We start from the raw sequence: 13505 nt of genomic DNA on the forward strand, positions 1-13505 counted from the left end.
TAATAAGTAGGGCCTAGAATAGGACAAAATACTCTAGATGCAGGCTGGTTCAGATGTACAAGTTACAGCAAAACTATCTGTTCCCAGTTCCTAACAATATCCTACTATCAGATGTGCTAAAGCTCTTAGCTTTTTAGCAACTAGATTTCAATTTGGCCTGCATTTGTAGTTATGACAGATTTGTAGTTTACGAGTATGATGTCACTCATCATTTTATATTAAGTCCCTACAACTTTTTCATATTCACTACTGACAAACCAGGCTTCTTCTGTTTTTGGTGTTCACACAGGTAGAAGCAAACACTTTACACTCTATCTCCTTGGTCTTGACTCTGTCAATCTTAAATTATTTAATTTTTAAATTTGTATTATTTTTTTTAATGCTTACTTTTGAGAGAGAGACAGAATGAGAGCAGGGGAGGGGCAGAGAGAGGGGGAGACACAGAATCTGAAGCAGGCTCCACGCTCCAAGCTGTCAGCACAGAGCCCCACTCGGGGCTCGAACTCATGAGCTGGGAAGTCATGTCCTGAGCCAAAGTCAGATGCTTAACCGACTGAGCCACCCAGTAGATCCAATCTGGGATTTTAAATTAGAAAACTCTCACTTACCTAGCTAACTATTCTCCCTGCTTTATTAGTCTTCAGATATTACAGGTTCATCTTCTATGTCCATATGCAAGTCGCCGATAGAAGAGAAGTAAACAAACAAACAAAAAGGACAATTTTTTAATAGATGCTTTGTCAGTCTGACTTCTTCTCCCAACCATATTGTATACACACATATAAATGCAGCTCTTCGTATGTGCTGTGATAAAAATCAAGATATTCTGTGTTTACAGCATCTCCTTCAGCTACCAAACTGGTATCTCTACTTAGAAAGAAATGGGTACAGTGGGCAAGTTACTTTACTTCTCTAAACCTGATCTGCCTGATCAGTAAAATGAGACTGTTGGCACTATTTCCTTTACTTGTTGTCAGTAACGCTCAGCTAGCCATTTGACAATGCTCTGCAAGGTTTAACGTGTCACAGAAATGAAAACGATGATGTAACTACTGTTGAGTGCAGTGGGTTGGGCTTCACTGGTTTCCTCTTTTCTTATTTATTTATTTGGCAGGGAGAGAAAGAGAGAGAGAAAGACAGAGAGAGAGAGAGAGAGAGAGAGAGAGAGAGAGAGCCAGGGACAGGGCAGAGGGAGAGAGAGAGCATCTTAAGCAGGCTCCCTGTTCAGCACAGAGCCAGACAGGGTTCAGTCTCATGACCCTGAGATCCTGAGCTGAGCTGAAATTTAGAGTCAGGTGCCCAGCCAAGCGAGCCACGCAGGCGCCCCCGTTTCCTTCTTAAACCTGTCTGCCATGCCTGATGGCCATCAGTTCCTGACAAAACACTGGGACTGAATTTCTGATGTCCTTTTTTCCCTGACACCTGACTCTGATCCATACTCAGATTACGTGTCATTTGTTTCTTCTTGTTGCCACTTGCAGTTTCTGACCTGCGGGGCTTGTTGCTCAAGGCCCCATTCCCATGTGACCATTCCAACTCTGGACAGACTGACTCCTCAGCTCAGTGCCCCACTGTCAACACTCAGGAGCATGGAGTTTGTGAGAAGAATGACCAAAGAACTGAATGAATGATGAATGAGGGCCACCTTCATACCCGTCTCTGTTCCTTTGCCTATGGTTTTGGTCTCTCGTGGACAGACAGACAGACACAAAGATAAGTACATGGACAGATGGCTAGTTAGACAGGTAGACAGACTGACAGAGAGGCAGATCCAATGAAATACCATATGCAAAAGCAAGTTTTAAATGTGCTTGTACTTTCTGCCCTCGTTCAGGGCTGATTTCCAGCAGATGCTGGTATGGTTGCACCTTTGTCTTGGACAGAACTAGATAGAAAATAGTCCTTGTCCCAAGCGGGTGGAGTGCCCCCCCCCCCCCCACCATCCTGGCCATCTCCTGAGACTTGCTGCTTCTCCAGGACCTCCAGAAACCTCCCTTTGCCCCCACTTAACAACCAAACGGGTAACTCTTGGCTCAGCAAGGAGCTTCCAGGAAGCTTCTCCAGCCTTTGGACCAGTGTCGGTTCTGACTGGCCAGTGCCACTGCTGGGTAGGTTGGTGAAGTTTTTGAGTATCAGTCCTGCCCCCATTACTGCTCTACTTACTCCCTACCCATCACTAAAAATCCTCCAGGAGTAGGACATTTGTCCTTCCCTTTGCTTCTCCCTCCCACAGGGGGCCCCACCCACCCTGAGTTCCTGGGAGTCTTATGGTTTGTTTCCTCTCATCAGACACTTAACTGTATGTGGCCTTGCTTCTTCGACAACTTTCCCCATGTGTGGTTTCCCGTGTGGATTTATCCAGCTCTCTAAAAATCCCTTAAAGTGCAGGGTATCTAATAAAGACTTTGTAGCCCTCACATCTCCCACAGTGCTGACTGGGGGTCTTAGCCCCAGCCTAGAATCGGATAGATCCCAGCGACTAGACCAGCTGCCTTACCCCAAACAGCTCGGAAAGGGAGGGGATGCTGTTGGGGTGATCCAGTGGCTCCCCGGTCTCACTGGTGAACACTCAGAAAAGTGGAGCTCTGCCAACCTGGCCTTGAACTTTTCATTTTGCCTCTTGTCGGGGCGGGGGCGGGGGCGGGGGCGGGCGGGGAGGCGGCGGTTATAGATGGAGTCTGTCGGCTGGCATTTCCCCAGACAGCTTCCACATGTTACATTCCAGCATCTAGTCCCCCCTGTGCTTTCCTTATCTTCGTTTTTAGAACACTCAAAAAATTTTTGTGTTTTGGAAAGACCCCGCTTGCTCCCCACCCTTGAATTGCCTGCTTCAGGAGGGTGGTTTCTGAGGTCAACTCCCCGGAGGACTATGTGGAGGAGATGAGAGGGGCTCATCTGCCACATTCGTGTCACATGCACGGTCACAGCCCAGTCATGTGCTGTGTGCAAGGCTGATTCGACACTTAATTAAGCAGGGCAGGATGCTGGTAACCTGCACACCTTCTCTTAGTAAACTTTCCTTTTAGTTTCTGTTTAGAGTCTCTTTAAAACACAGGTGAAAGTTTGCACATGACACAAGGGAAAAGACGTGGGCTGTGCGTATAAAATTTTTGCCAAAAATACCATTATATTTGGCATTCGTGGGGCCTTTGGATTTTGCAGTTAGACACTGAAATTCTAAACTTTCGAAGTATTTTTAAAAAATCTTTTTAAAATCTAAATTTAAAAACTGAGTTTATTTTTTTTTTCAGGTTAAAGATGTTGGGTGTTTTTTATTTTTTATTTTTTTTATTAAATTTTTTTTAACGTTTATTTATTTTTGAGACAGAGAGAGACAGAGCATGAACGGGGGAGGGCCAGAGAGAGGGAGACACAGAATCTGAAACAGGCTCCAGGCTCTGAGCTGTCAGCACAGAGCCTGACTCGGGGCTTGAACTCACTGACCGTGAGATCATAACCTGAGCCCAAGTCGGCCGCTTAACCGACTGAGCCACCCAGGCGCCCCTGTTGGGTGTTTTTTTTAATTTTTATTTTAAATTTTTATTTATTTTGAGAGAGCTAGAGAGCAAGCAGGGGAGGGACAGAGAGGGGGAGACAGAATCCCATCAGCACAGAGCCTGGCACTGATCTCAAACCCACAAACCGCAAGATTGCGACCTGAGCCGAAATCAAGAGTCGGGCGCTCAACCGACGGAGCCACCCGGGTGCCCCTAAATGTATTTTTTAAAATCTTTCAGGACTGTAAAGAAAATAAAAACTGACCATAATCTTATCACATTGGCAGAGACCATCTAGTTGATACATAATATTCATTAGTTTGAGGTGTACAACATCGTGATTTGATATTTATGCACGTTATGAAACTGATCACCATAATCAGCAACCATCTGCCACCACACAAAGTTATTACAATATTATTGACAACATTCCCTATGCCGTGATGCTGCGACTTATTTATAACTGGAAGTTTATGCCCCTTACTCCCCCTCACTCAGTTTGCTTTCCCCGCCCTTCCCCTCTGGGAGTTACCAGTTTGTTCTCTGCATCTAAGAGTCTGTTTCTGTTTTGTCCCGTTTGTTCATTTGTTCTGTTTTGTTTGAATTCCACATATAAGCGAAATCATAGTAATACTCAAAATTTCTGAAAGAAATGACAGACATTCATTTCCTAATAGCACTTACACTGTCAGAAGGACCACCGCTATGCTATTGCTGGATATTAAAGTGTTTCAGTCATCAATAAGCTTTGTAGAGCTCTGGTTTCCGTATCAGAATATATACAAATATATGTACATATATTAATATGAATGCTAATATTCTGTTTTTCCAATTTTTGTGCATGTGCTCGCAAAGTGAACATGTAAAATAATGCTTTGCAACAGTGCTGTGCGTTACCAAAAAAATCTTATAAAATAGAGGAAAGAGGGAAATTACACACAAGTCCACTACTTCAACAAAGCCCCATTAATATTTTGGTATGCTTCTCTCCAGCTTTTTGTTTTATTCGCACTTTTTTTTAAATTTTGTTTTTAATGTTTATTTTTCTGAGAGAGAGAGAGACAGACAGACAGAGTGAGAGCAAGGAAGGGCAGAGAGAGAGGGAGACACAGAATCCGAAGCCGGCTCCAGGCTCCGAGCTGTCAGCACAGAGCCTGATGTGGGGCTTGAACCCACGACCCGTGAGATCGTGACCTGAGCTGAAGTTGGACGCTTCCCCAACTGAGTCCCCCAGGCACCCTATTCTCACATTTTTTTCTTATTTATTTGTAATTTATTTATCTACTTGGACTTGGCATTGCAATAGAAAGAAAACCATTATTGTGACCACCCACATCATTGTTGCAGTTTGTCTCTCTCTCTCTTTCTCTCTCTTTACTAATTATCCTTAAGTGTCCAGGGCTTGTCTGGCATGTTAGATAATGAGAAATGGCTGTCATGTTAGTGAGCTTAGGTTGGAGTCCTGGTTCTACTGACTGTGTGAACTTGGGAAAATTATTAAGGAAATTTGTCTCAATTTTCTCACGTGAACCAGGAGGAGAACGCCCTTCCTACCTATCACATTGTTAAGCATGAAGAGATAACAGACGTAAACTGAGTGACATAGTGATGGGCTCAGGCTGGGTAAGTGCTTAATACATTTTTTGAAATTATTTTTTCAGCTTAAAATTATATCATAACAATTATTTTTCCATATAATCTTTTTAACTGTCATTTTATGATAGATAGTATTCTGCAAAACAAGTAAAATTCCTATGACTAACTCACTTCCACTTTGTATGACAGGTTATTTCCACTTTGGGGCCATGTAGGTAATACTGTAATTAATACATTTTTTTTCAATATAAAAACACGTTTTGCTTCAGTCTATGGATTTCCTTTAGAAAAATCCTTGGAATGGTATTTTTGGGGTGAAAGTATAAACCTTGACATGGTTCTTGCTACATATCCAAGCATAGTTTTTGAGCTCACTTTTTTTAACTTGAGTAACTGAGGATAGGGTTTTGTACTTTGATATTTTCTTTTTAATTTTTTTTTAAAGTTTGTTTATTTTGAGAGGGAGATAGAGAGCAAGGGGGCAGGGGCAGAGAGAGGGGGAGAGAGAATCTCAAGCAGGCTCTCCTCTGTCAGCGCAGAGCCAGATGCAGCTCGAACTCATGAACTGCACGATTGTGACCTGAGCTGTGACCTGAGCTGTTGCCGCTTTAACCGACTGAGCCGCCCAGGTGCCCCTGTATCTTGCGATTTTCATTCAATGTTATGGCAAAGCTTTTTTTTTTTTTTAATTGTACATTTATATTGGCAGTGAATGTCTCCATGTCTTCGGCTTTTTCTATCTTTTGGATTATTTCAGATTTATAGATTTATAAAAGTACACTTACTTGAATAAATGGTATGCAGTATGGCCTGTAATCTATAGACAAATCACCCTCCAAAAAAATCATATTGATACGTGACCACTAACAGTTTATGAGTCTACCAATTTAACAACATATTTTGGAGCAATATGTATTATGGTTAAAAAGCATTTGTTGGGGCACCTGGGTGGCTCAGGCGGTTAAGGATCTGACTCCTGATTTCAGCTCAGGTCATGATTTCATGGGCGTGAGACTGAGCCCTGCATCGGGGCCCAGTGAGGAGCCTGCTTAACACTCTCTCTCTTTCCCTCTCTCTCTCTCTCTAAAAAAACAAAAAACAAAAACAAAAAAAGCATTTGCCAATGTTATGACTGAAAAGGCCTCCTTAAGTTTTGTTTTGATTTAAACTTTAAATTATCTATAAGTTGAGCATTTCATCTGCTGACTTTTAAAGCAAGGGGAATTGAGACACTGGGAAGCTGCCTGATTTGACCAGCAGCCTGAATAAACATTTTATATACATATATATATATATATATATTCAGGCCAATTATATTTCTGCTTGATGTGTGCAACTCCTAATACTTGGCATGAGTTGCTTCCTCTCTACTTCTTGAGCTGTTCTGTTTTACCATGGAGTTCTATTTTTACAGGACAAACAGAACTGAGCAGGAAACTTGTTCTTGGAGTTATTTCCCGTAAGAAGAGCCTGCTGTTGAGAATACAGAGTCGTGTTTGACAACGGAGTCAGCAAAAAGGAAGCGGAGGAAGAGATGGTGGAGACAATCTGGATCCTGCTGGCATCATCAGACCCCTGTGCCCACCTGCATCTTTGGCTGCTTGGTTGTATAAGCCAATGCATTCTGGGGTTTTTTGTTTTGTTTTGTTTTTAATTTAAGCCCATTTGCTTCAGGTTTTCTTTTTTTTTTAATTTTTTTTTAATGTTTATTTATTTTTGAGACAGAGAGAGACAGAGCATGAACGGGGGAGGGTCAGAGAGAGGGAGACACAGAATCTGGAGCAGGCTCCAGGCTCCGAGCTGTCAGCACAGAGCCCGATGCGGGGCTCGAACTCACGGACCGCGAGATCATGACCTGAGCTGAAGTCAGACACTTAACCGACTGAGCCACCCAGGCGCCCCTTCAGGTTTTCTTTCAATTCAAACCAAGCGATGCAACTGATACAAGTTCTATGAAATGCATTTAAAAATAGATTGATTTTTGTCCTATGCTCGTGGCCAGAGCGGTTCCCAATTGCTACTTTCTTGTCCAACTAATCAATAAATATATAATAGGCCCTTGTTACATGGTCAAATGCCACAAAGTTTAAGAAAGCTCCTTGTGCTACAATCTAACTGGAATCCATCGTCTCTGTATTTTCCTCTCTCAGGGAATGTATCTCCATTTATCCAGATAAGTTTTGATTCAGGAACTGGATGGTTGTTTACCTCCTGTTCTCAGTTCCAAGCCTACCTTCCTCTATTCTGTTCTGCCAGGTTGGGGCAGGGATTCAGCAAACCTCACTCACCAGCTTCCCCTGCCAGCTGGCTTCCTGTGAAGTTCCAAGAGACGGGAAACCCTAGGGGACCGGAATATCAGAGGCAAAGAATTCCTTCCTGTTTCCAGTTCCTGCATTTGTCACTTCTGTGGTGGCGGAAAGCAGAAAGTTAGCTGCTGTTGGCAGTTCCAAGATTTGGGTTTCTTTGGTATCTACTTTGTGCTCTTTCTGTCTTCCTGTATCTTTATTACCAATTCCCAATATTAAACCCACTGCACTTTCCTGCCTGGACCCTGGCTGATAGAGGACCTGATACTGGGAATCATCTTAGGGAACAGGCTCTCAAAAACAAGATTCTGAGATTTATTTGCTTTGAACTCAGAGCTGAACTCTTTGCCAATGGAAAGTGGGAGCGGGTAATCTATGGCATGCAATGGCGTTATGATTCATTAAATTGTCCTCTATTCTCGCTGGGTTGGAATGCCAGCAGGAGGCAGGGTTTTGGAGACACATTAACTGCTGCCTAACGCTGGTAAAGATGATTCCGAGGAATGCAAAGTGAGCCGGCTGCTTCCGACTGCACCATGGTGCTTGCAGGATGGAAATAAACAACAAGCTTTCAGCTCAAATCATCTCTAAGGAATCAGAGGGCTTCCAAGGCTGCTCTAAAAATATCTCTTATTCCTTATAGTTATAGGACAGACATGTTTAGAAAAGCAGACCCAAACGAAACATTCACAGATGGGCCACGTCTCATATGCGAGAGTGGAGGTGGTCATTTAGAAGGAATCGACTCTGACATGAGGAACAGGAACCTTTGGGTGGGCGTGGATGAAGCTGAAAATCTGGACCTCCCCCTCCCCCCAAGTGTCACTGATCTTCCCTTGATAGTGGACGAAGCCTCTCATTTCCCATTTGATAATACCAGCCTTCCTTTGCTTGAAAACCCGTAGTAAGCACGTCTGAGGCAGTTGCCTTTGCATGGGGATCCCTAATCTTTTAAAACCCCACTGCTCCCAATGCCCATGGCCTTCAGGCTTTTATCTAGAGTCAGATCCCAGCATATTCAGGGAGAGAAGGGCAGAGTCTGGCTCTGGAGGAAAAGGCTTTACTCCAAAAGAATCACAAGGTTTTGTTAAATTCATGCTAGAACAGACCCAATATAGGCAGAGATGGATTCTAAGGGTATCAGATCAAGGAGAACACAATACAACATTGGGTTGGGGCCAAACTTAGGTAGCCCTGATATAATACACTTTCCATAGGTTTTTGGACTTAATGCTACCGTAGATTGTTTCAGCAGTAGCCCCAGGGAATCATGCCATTTTGTGTATCAGGCCCTCGTGTAATTCCTTCCACATTGATTTTGGCTTCGCTATTTGACTTGCTTTTGGCCAATGAGACGTTAGCAAGTGTGATACAGACGGAAACCTAAAAAGCACTTGCACACTGGGGTCTGCCCTCTCTTTGCTCCTTTTGGACTCGCTTCCATGTTGAAAGAGCACAGACAAATCTGCTGACGACACACGGCCCAACCGACGGCCAGCACCAACTCCCAAGTCATGTGAACGAGGTCACCTAAGACCAGCATCTTCCAAATAATCTGTCAACTGACCACAAATGCACAAGGGAGCCCAGCTGATGCCGTGGAAAGCAGAAATGAGTTGCCCCAGCCGAGCCCAGCCTAAGTTGCTAATCTACAGAATCATAAATACATAAATGATAAACATAAGCCCTAAGTTTTGTTATACAGGAAAAGCAAGCAGAGACAAATGTATTTGTTGGAGCAGCTGGAAGTGGTCTGTTTACTCAGTTGGTTGGCTGACCCCTGTGGACAACAATGATGCAAGTTGATAGAATTTCTGTGGAATAATGGGGCAATTTGTCATGTGTAACCTGTGCATCTTTCCTCCCCTTGAAAGGGCCCAAGGGATATTCCCTTCACTAAAGCACTGAGAAATGCATTAGTGAGGGAGCCCCACAACCTTGGGTGCCACCAGACGGCTGTTTTCTGTAGGACAAAGATGATGATAGGAAATGCTGCCACGGATATGGGCTTCCTGACTTCAATGAGATGATAAGATCCCAGAAGAGCAATCGGATTTTTTTACTTACAGGAAATCTTTAGTAGTGGCTGGCCCTAAGAATTAAGTAGTTGTCCGGCCTACCAAAGCATGGCTTGATCTATAGAATAGAAACCTGGCTTGAGTTTTCACAACTGAGAATCACAGCTTCTTCCCCAAATTCTTAGAAAGGACCCCGCGACAATGCCATGGGTACTGTAGATCTTCTTTCAAGCTATCCCCAAGGGGACTTCAAGGCATTCCTGAAGGTGTCTGTGCACTGGGGGAAATGGAAATACCCAGGCTTTTCAGGGATTCCTGAACGCTGCTCTGAAATGACACCAGTCCTTAGGAACCCCAAATGTCACCTGTGGTCCACTAGTCAAAGGAGAGGCTTACAGTGGTCAGGTGATGAACAGAGTTTGTGCCTAATCACATCTCATTGTGATCTGTGACTCAAGCACCCATTAAAAGTGATCATTAGGAGGACTAATCAACAATATAGGGTGTAAGCTTGTGGTACAATGACAAATTTGAAAAAAGGATGGAAAATTACAACGCTAGCTGAGATCGCATACATGTCTGGACAAGGACCAAATGCAAACAGCAAAAATGAAAATACTTGTGCTGAGATGATGAGATCATAGGTGGTTTTTGCTTGTCTGGCATTTCTCAGTTCCTCAAACTCTCCCGAATACTATTTTTGCTCCCTTTGTAAAAGGTACTTTTTTTTTTTTAAAGACTTAGTGTTCATTCGGCTCTTTTGTTTCAAGGATTGCCTTTACATACTTTTAGCCAATCCTATTAATGTCATAAAAAGTAAGGATGTCACGAGTCGCCATTTTCTTCAATATTACGACGAGTCTCAGAGCCAATCATGCATGAGGCATCTACTCCAAGCAACAGGCTGCAGGACTGACAAACCCCTCCTCCCTCCTTGCCCTCCAGGAGCTTAGAGTCTAAGGAGAAGATGTAACATGTGCTCAAATCCTCATGATTCAAAACTGAGAAAGATAAGCTGCTAACCTAAGACTCGGCTCTAGATAATGTACACATTTGGATAGTTCATAGATCAGCAGGTGCCCCGAACGCCATGGCCCCAGTACACAGACCAAATTTCACATGGTTAACCTGCTGTTGCTGCGTGCTGTTACCCTTGACACGCACGGAAGGGGTTCCACGGCGTTTCTAAAGTGCCAACCATCAAAGGCCTTGACTAGTGAGCGTCACTGTGTCACAGACATGGAACCGAGTCACTGAAAGGTTAAGTTTAAAGTCACAGAGAGGGCCGGGAAAGGAGCCCTAGTTTGGGACTTTGACCGTTATGGATGCCCATCGGAAATCTTTGCAGGTACAGCATACTAGCGTGCTAAATTTTTCTAATGTATGCCATTGGTTTCCGAGGTTAAGAAAACAGAACTTTTTAAAGATGTAGTTTAAAACAAAATCATCCAACATGGTGCCATTGCAGGTTAAAAAAAATGCTTTGTGATTCAGACCTCACAAAATACTCAACAGCTTTTCTCCACGATTTGTAGCCGCCCACTGTGTACTTAAATGCTTTCTGTTAATTAAACAACTCAGATGTCAAGATTCCAGTAAGCCACATAACTTGTCAATTATGGCTTGACTGTGTGTAAACTCTAATGGTCTCAAAAGGCTTTTCCAGTATACCCAGAGGAAACAGTGGAGAAAATAACTCTATTGGCAATTCGTCCTTTCCTATAACTGAAAATTTCCATTCATCTCCGCTTCTGGAAATCACTTTGGAAACTTAGGGGGGAAACTCCCTTTGTGTTGAGTCTGGCAGCAAGAACGAGCTGCAGAGCACTCACTGGGGTCTCGGGTCCGGGGCGGTTGTTTTCTAAAGTGCAGTAGTGCTTGCTTAGGGTCACAGGCTGCAGGGGTGGGTGCCTGGATGTGGGGAGGGCGGACTGCCTGACGTGCTCTGAGCACACCATGGCCAGGCGCTGCCCGCTCTCTTGGCGGTCTCCTCTTCAGTGCTGGAGCCACAAAGGCATTGGACAAGTGCAAACAACGAGCTCTGCAGGCCAGAGGATTCTTGTTCAGAGTCCAGAACATTCTCGAGGACGTCCCATCCGGTCACCCCAGCTCCTGAAAACACAGGTTCAAATCTGGGGAGACAAGTCCACAAATAGGAAAATCACTTTGCTGATTAGAGAAGAGATAACCTCTCAAAAACAGACTGGAGTGAGAAACGGCCGTGGGGGAAGAGCTCATCTATCTCGAGGCAGCAGAGGTCAAGACCTTTGTGCTTCCCCACTGCACCATGGTCCTCGTCCACGTCTTCAGCCTCTCTCTCCGGACCTGTTGCAAGAGGCCTCTCCGCTCTGTTCTCAGGCCTGCAGTCGGCCCAGTGACACTGGAGCACGGTTGGCGGGGCTCCCCGTTCAAAGCCTTTTGTAGCTCCCCACGGAGCCAGATATGTCTGTTGGCTCCTGCGGACGCATTCTCCACCCTGCTCTACCCTGCTCAGGTCACCGGAGGGTGACCTTGGACTGCTCACTGGGCTCTCTTTCCCCCCGGCTTGCATGCCATGCTTTCCCTCAGACTAGGGGATAAAGAAGGCTGTAACGAGTAGCATAGTGAGGTTGGGATGCGCTTCAGCAACCTCCCACACAGGCTGCAGGCGCATCTGGCCTAGCTCTGATTTGCTTTGGTCAATGAGATGTGGACGGAAACCTGAAAAACACATGCGTGGCAGAGTCTGCCTTCTCTTTGCTCTTTTTGGACCCGCTTCTGTGTTGAAAAGAGCACAGACAAACCTGCTGAAGACACACGGCCCAACCGACTGCCAGCGGCAACTCCAAGACGTATGAATGAGGCCACCTAAGACCAGCATCCCCCAAACAATCTGTCAACTGACCACAAATGCACGGGGGAGCCCAGCTGATGCCATGCAAAGCCTTGCAGGTGGCCTTCTCCTATTGCTGTTCTCACCAGCATTCTGGTAACTATGCCTTCCCCTGGGGCGCCTGGGTGGCTCAGTCGGTTGAGCGTCCGACTTCAGCTCAGGTCATGATCTCGCGGTCTGTGAGTTCGAGCCCCGCGTCAGGCTCTGTGCTGACAGCTCGGAGCCTGGAGCCGGCTTTGGATTCTGTGTCTCCCTCTCTCTCTGCCCCTCCTCCGCTCATGCTCTGTCTGCCTCTCTCTCTCTCTCTCTGTCAAAAATAAATAAACATTAAAAAAAAAATTTAACTATGCCTTCCCCCGTCCCCTCTAGGCCTAGGGGTGCTCAGCTCTCCCCTGCTCTTGCCAGTTTCAGGTCGCTCAACCTCCCCACCGCCCCCTTCCTGCCTTTGCAGCTAGTAAGCTTGCCTCAGTCACCCCTTCTGAGTGTGGCCTCTGTTTCCTGCTGAGACCTGAGGCATGCATGCCTAAGGAGCAACATCTAACCTCCTTTGCCTGGAATTCCTGGCTCACAGCAGGGCCCCCAACCAGCTTCCCTCTGGCTTCACACCTAGCTTTTTCCAGGCTGGGATCACACGCCTTTTCCTACAGATGTGATGTCCCCCTGCCTCTGCCCTTCCCCCTGTGTCCCCTCTATCTAGAATAGTCTGTTATTCGCATGTTTGCCTGGTGCAAATGTCACCTCCTCCATGAAGCCTTCCCTCTTCCCTGATTGTCCCCAGCCTAAAGTGATACTTTCTCCATCTCTGAATTTTCATGTATTTTTTGTACTTCTTGTAAAGCCATAGGGAACTAAAATACAAAATACACAGACTTCTCACACAATTAAAAACTCACAAGCCCAGGGGCACCTGGGGGGCTCAGTCAGTTAAGCGTCCGACTCTGGATTTTGCCCAGATCATGATCTCATGGTTCATGAGTTCAAGCCTCACAGCCGGCTCTGTGCTGACAGTATGGAGCCTACTTGAGACTCTCTCTCCCTCTCTCTCTGCCACTCCTCTGCTTGCACTCTCTCTTTCTCTCAAAAATAAATAAATAAATAAATAAATAAATAAATAAATAAATAAACATTTTTCTTAAAACCCTCACAAACCAGGTGAGTGAGGAGGTTACTTTCTCTTCTCCTCTTTCAGCCCCCACCCGCCTCCTTGGAACAGCTC

At 45.1% G+C, this 13505-nt stretch overlaps 1 protein-coding gene across 3 annotated transcripts in view; it reads right to left on the minus strand.

The window, feature by feature from the left end:
• Positions 1-614: 614 nt before the first annotated feature.
• PDCD1LG2 (programmed cell death 1 ligand 2) overlaps positions 615-13505 on the minus strand; it is a 66127-nt gene continuing 53236 nt past the window's right edge. For 2 of the 3 annotated variants that reach the window (XM_042913161.1, XM_042913163.1), the window contains exon 7: positions 615-662. In XM_042913161.1, the coding sequence (XP_042769095.1) occupies positions 648-662 (15 nt within the window). In that variant the 3' untranslated portion in view covers positions 615-647. Of the gene's footprint in view, positions 663-6935; positions 11550-13505 lie in introns of those variants that run through there. The other variant, XM_042913162.1, reaches the window with a different exon arrangement.

Source organism: Panthera leo, chromosome D4 (assembly GCF_018350215.1).
Source record: "Panthera leo isolate Ple1 chromosome D4, P.leo_Ple1_pat1.1, whole genome shotgun sequence".
NCBI lineage: Eukaryota > Metazoa > Chordata > Mammalia > Carnivora > Felidae > Panthera > Panthera leo.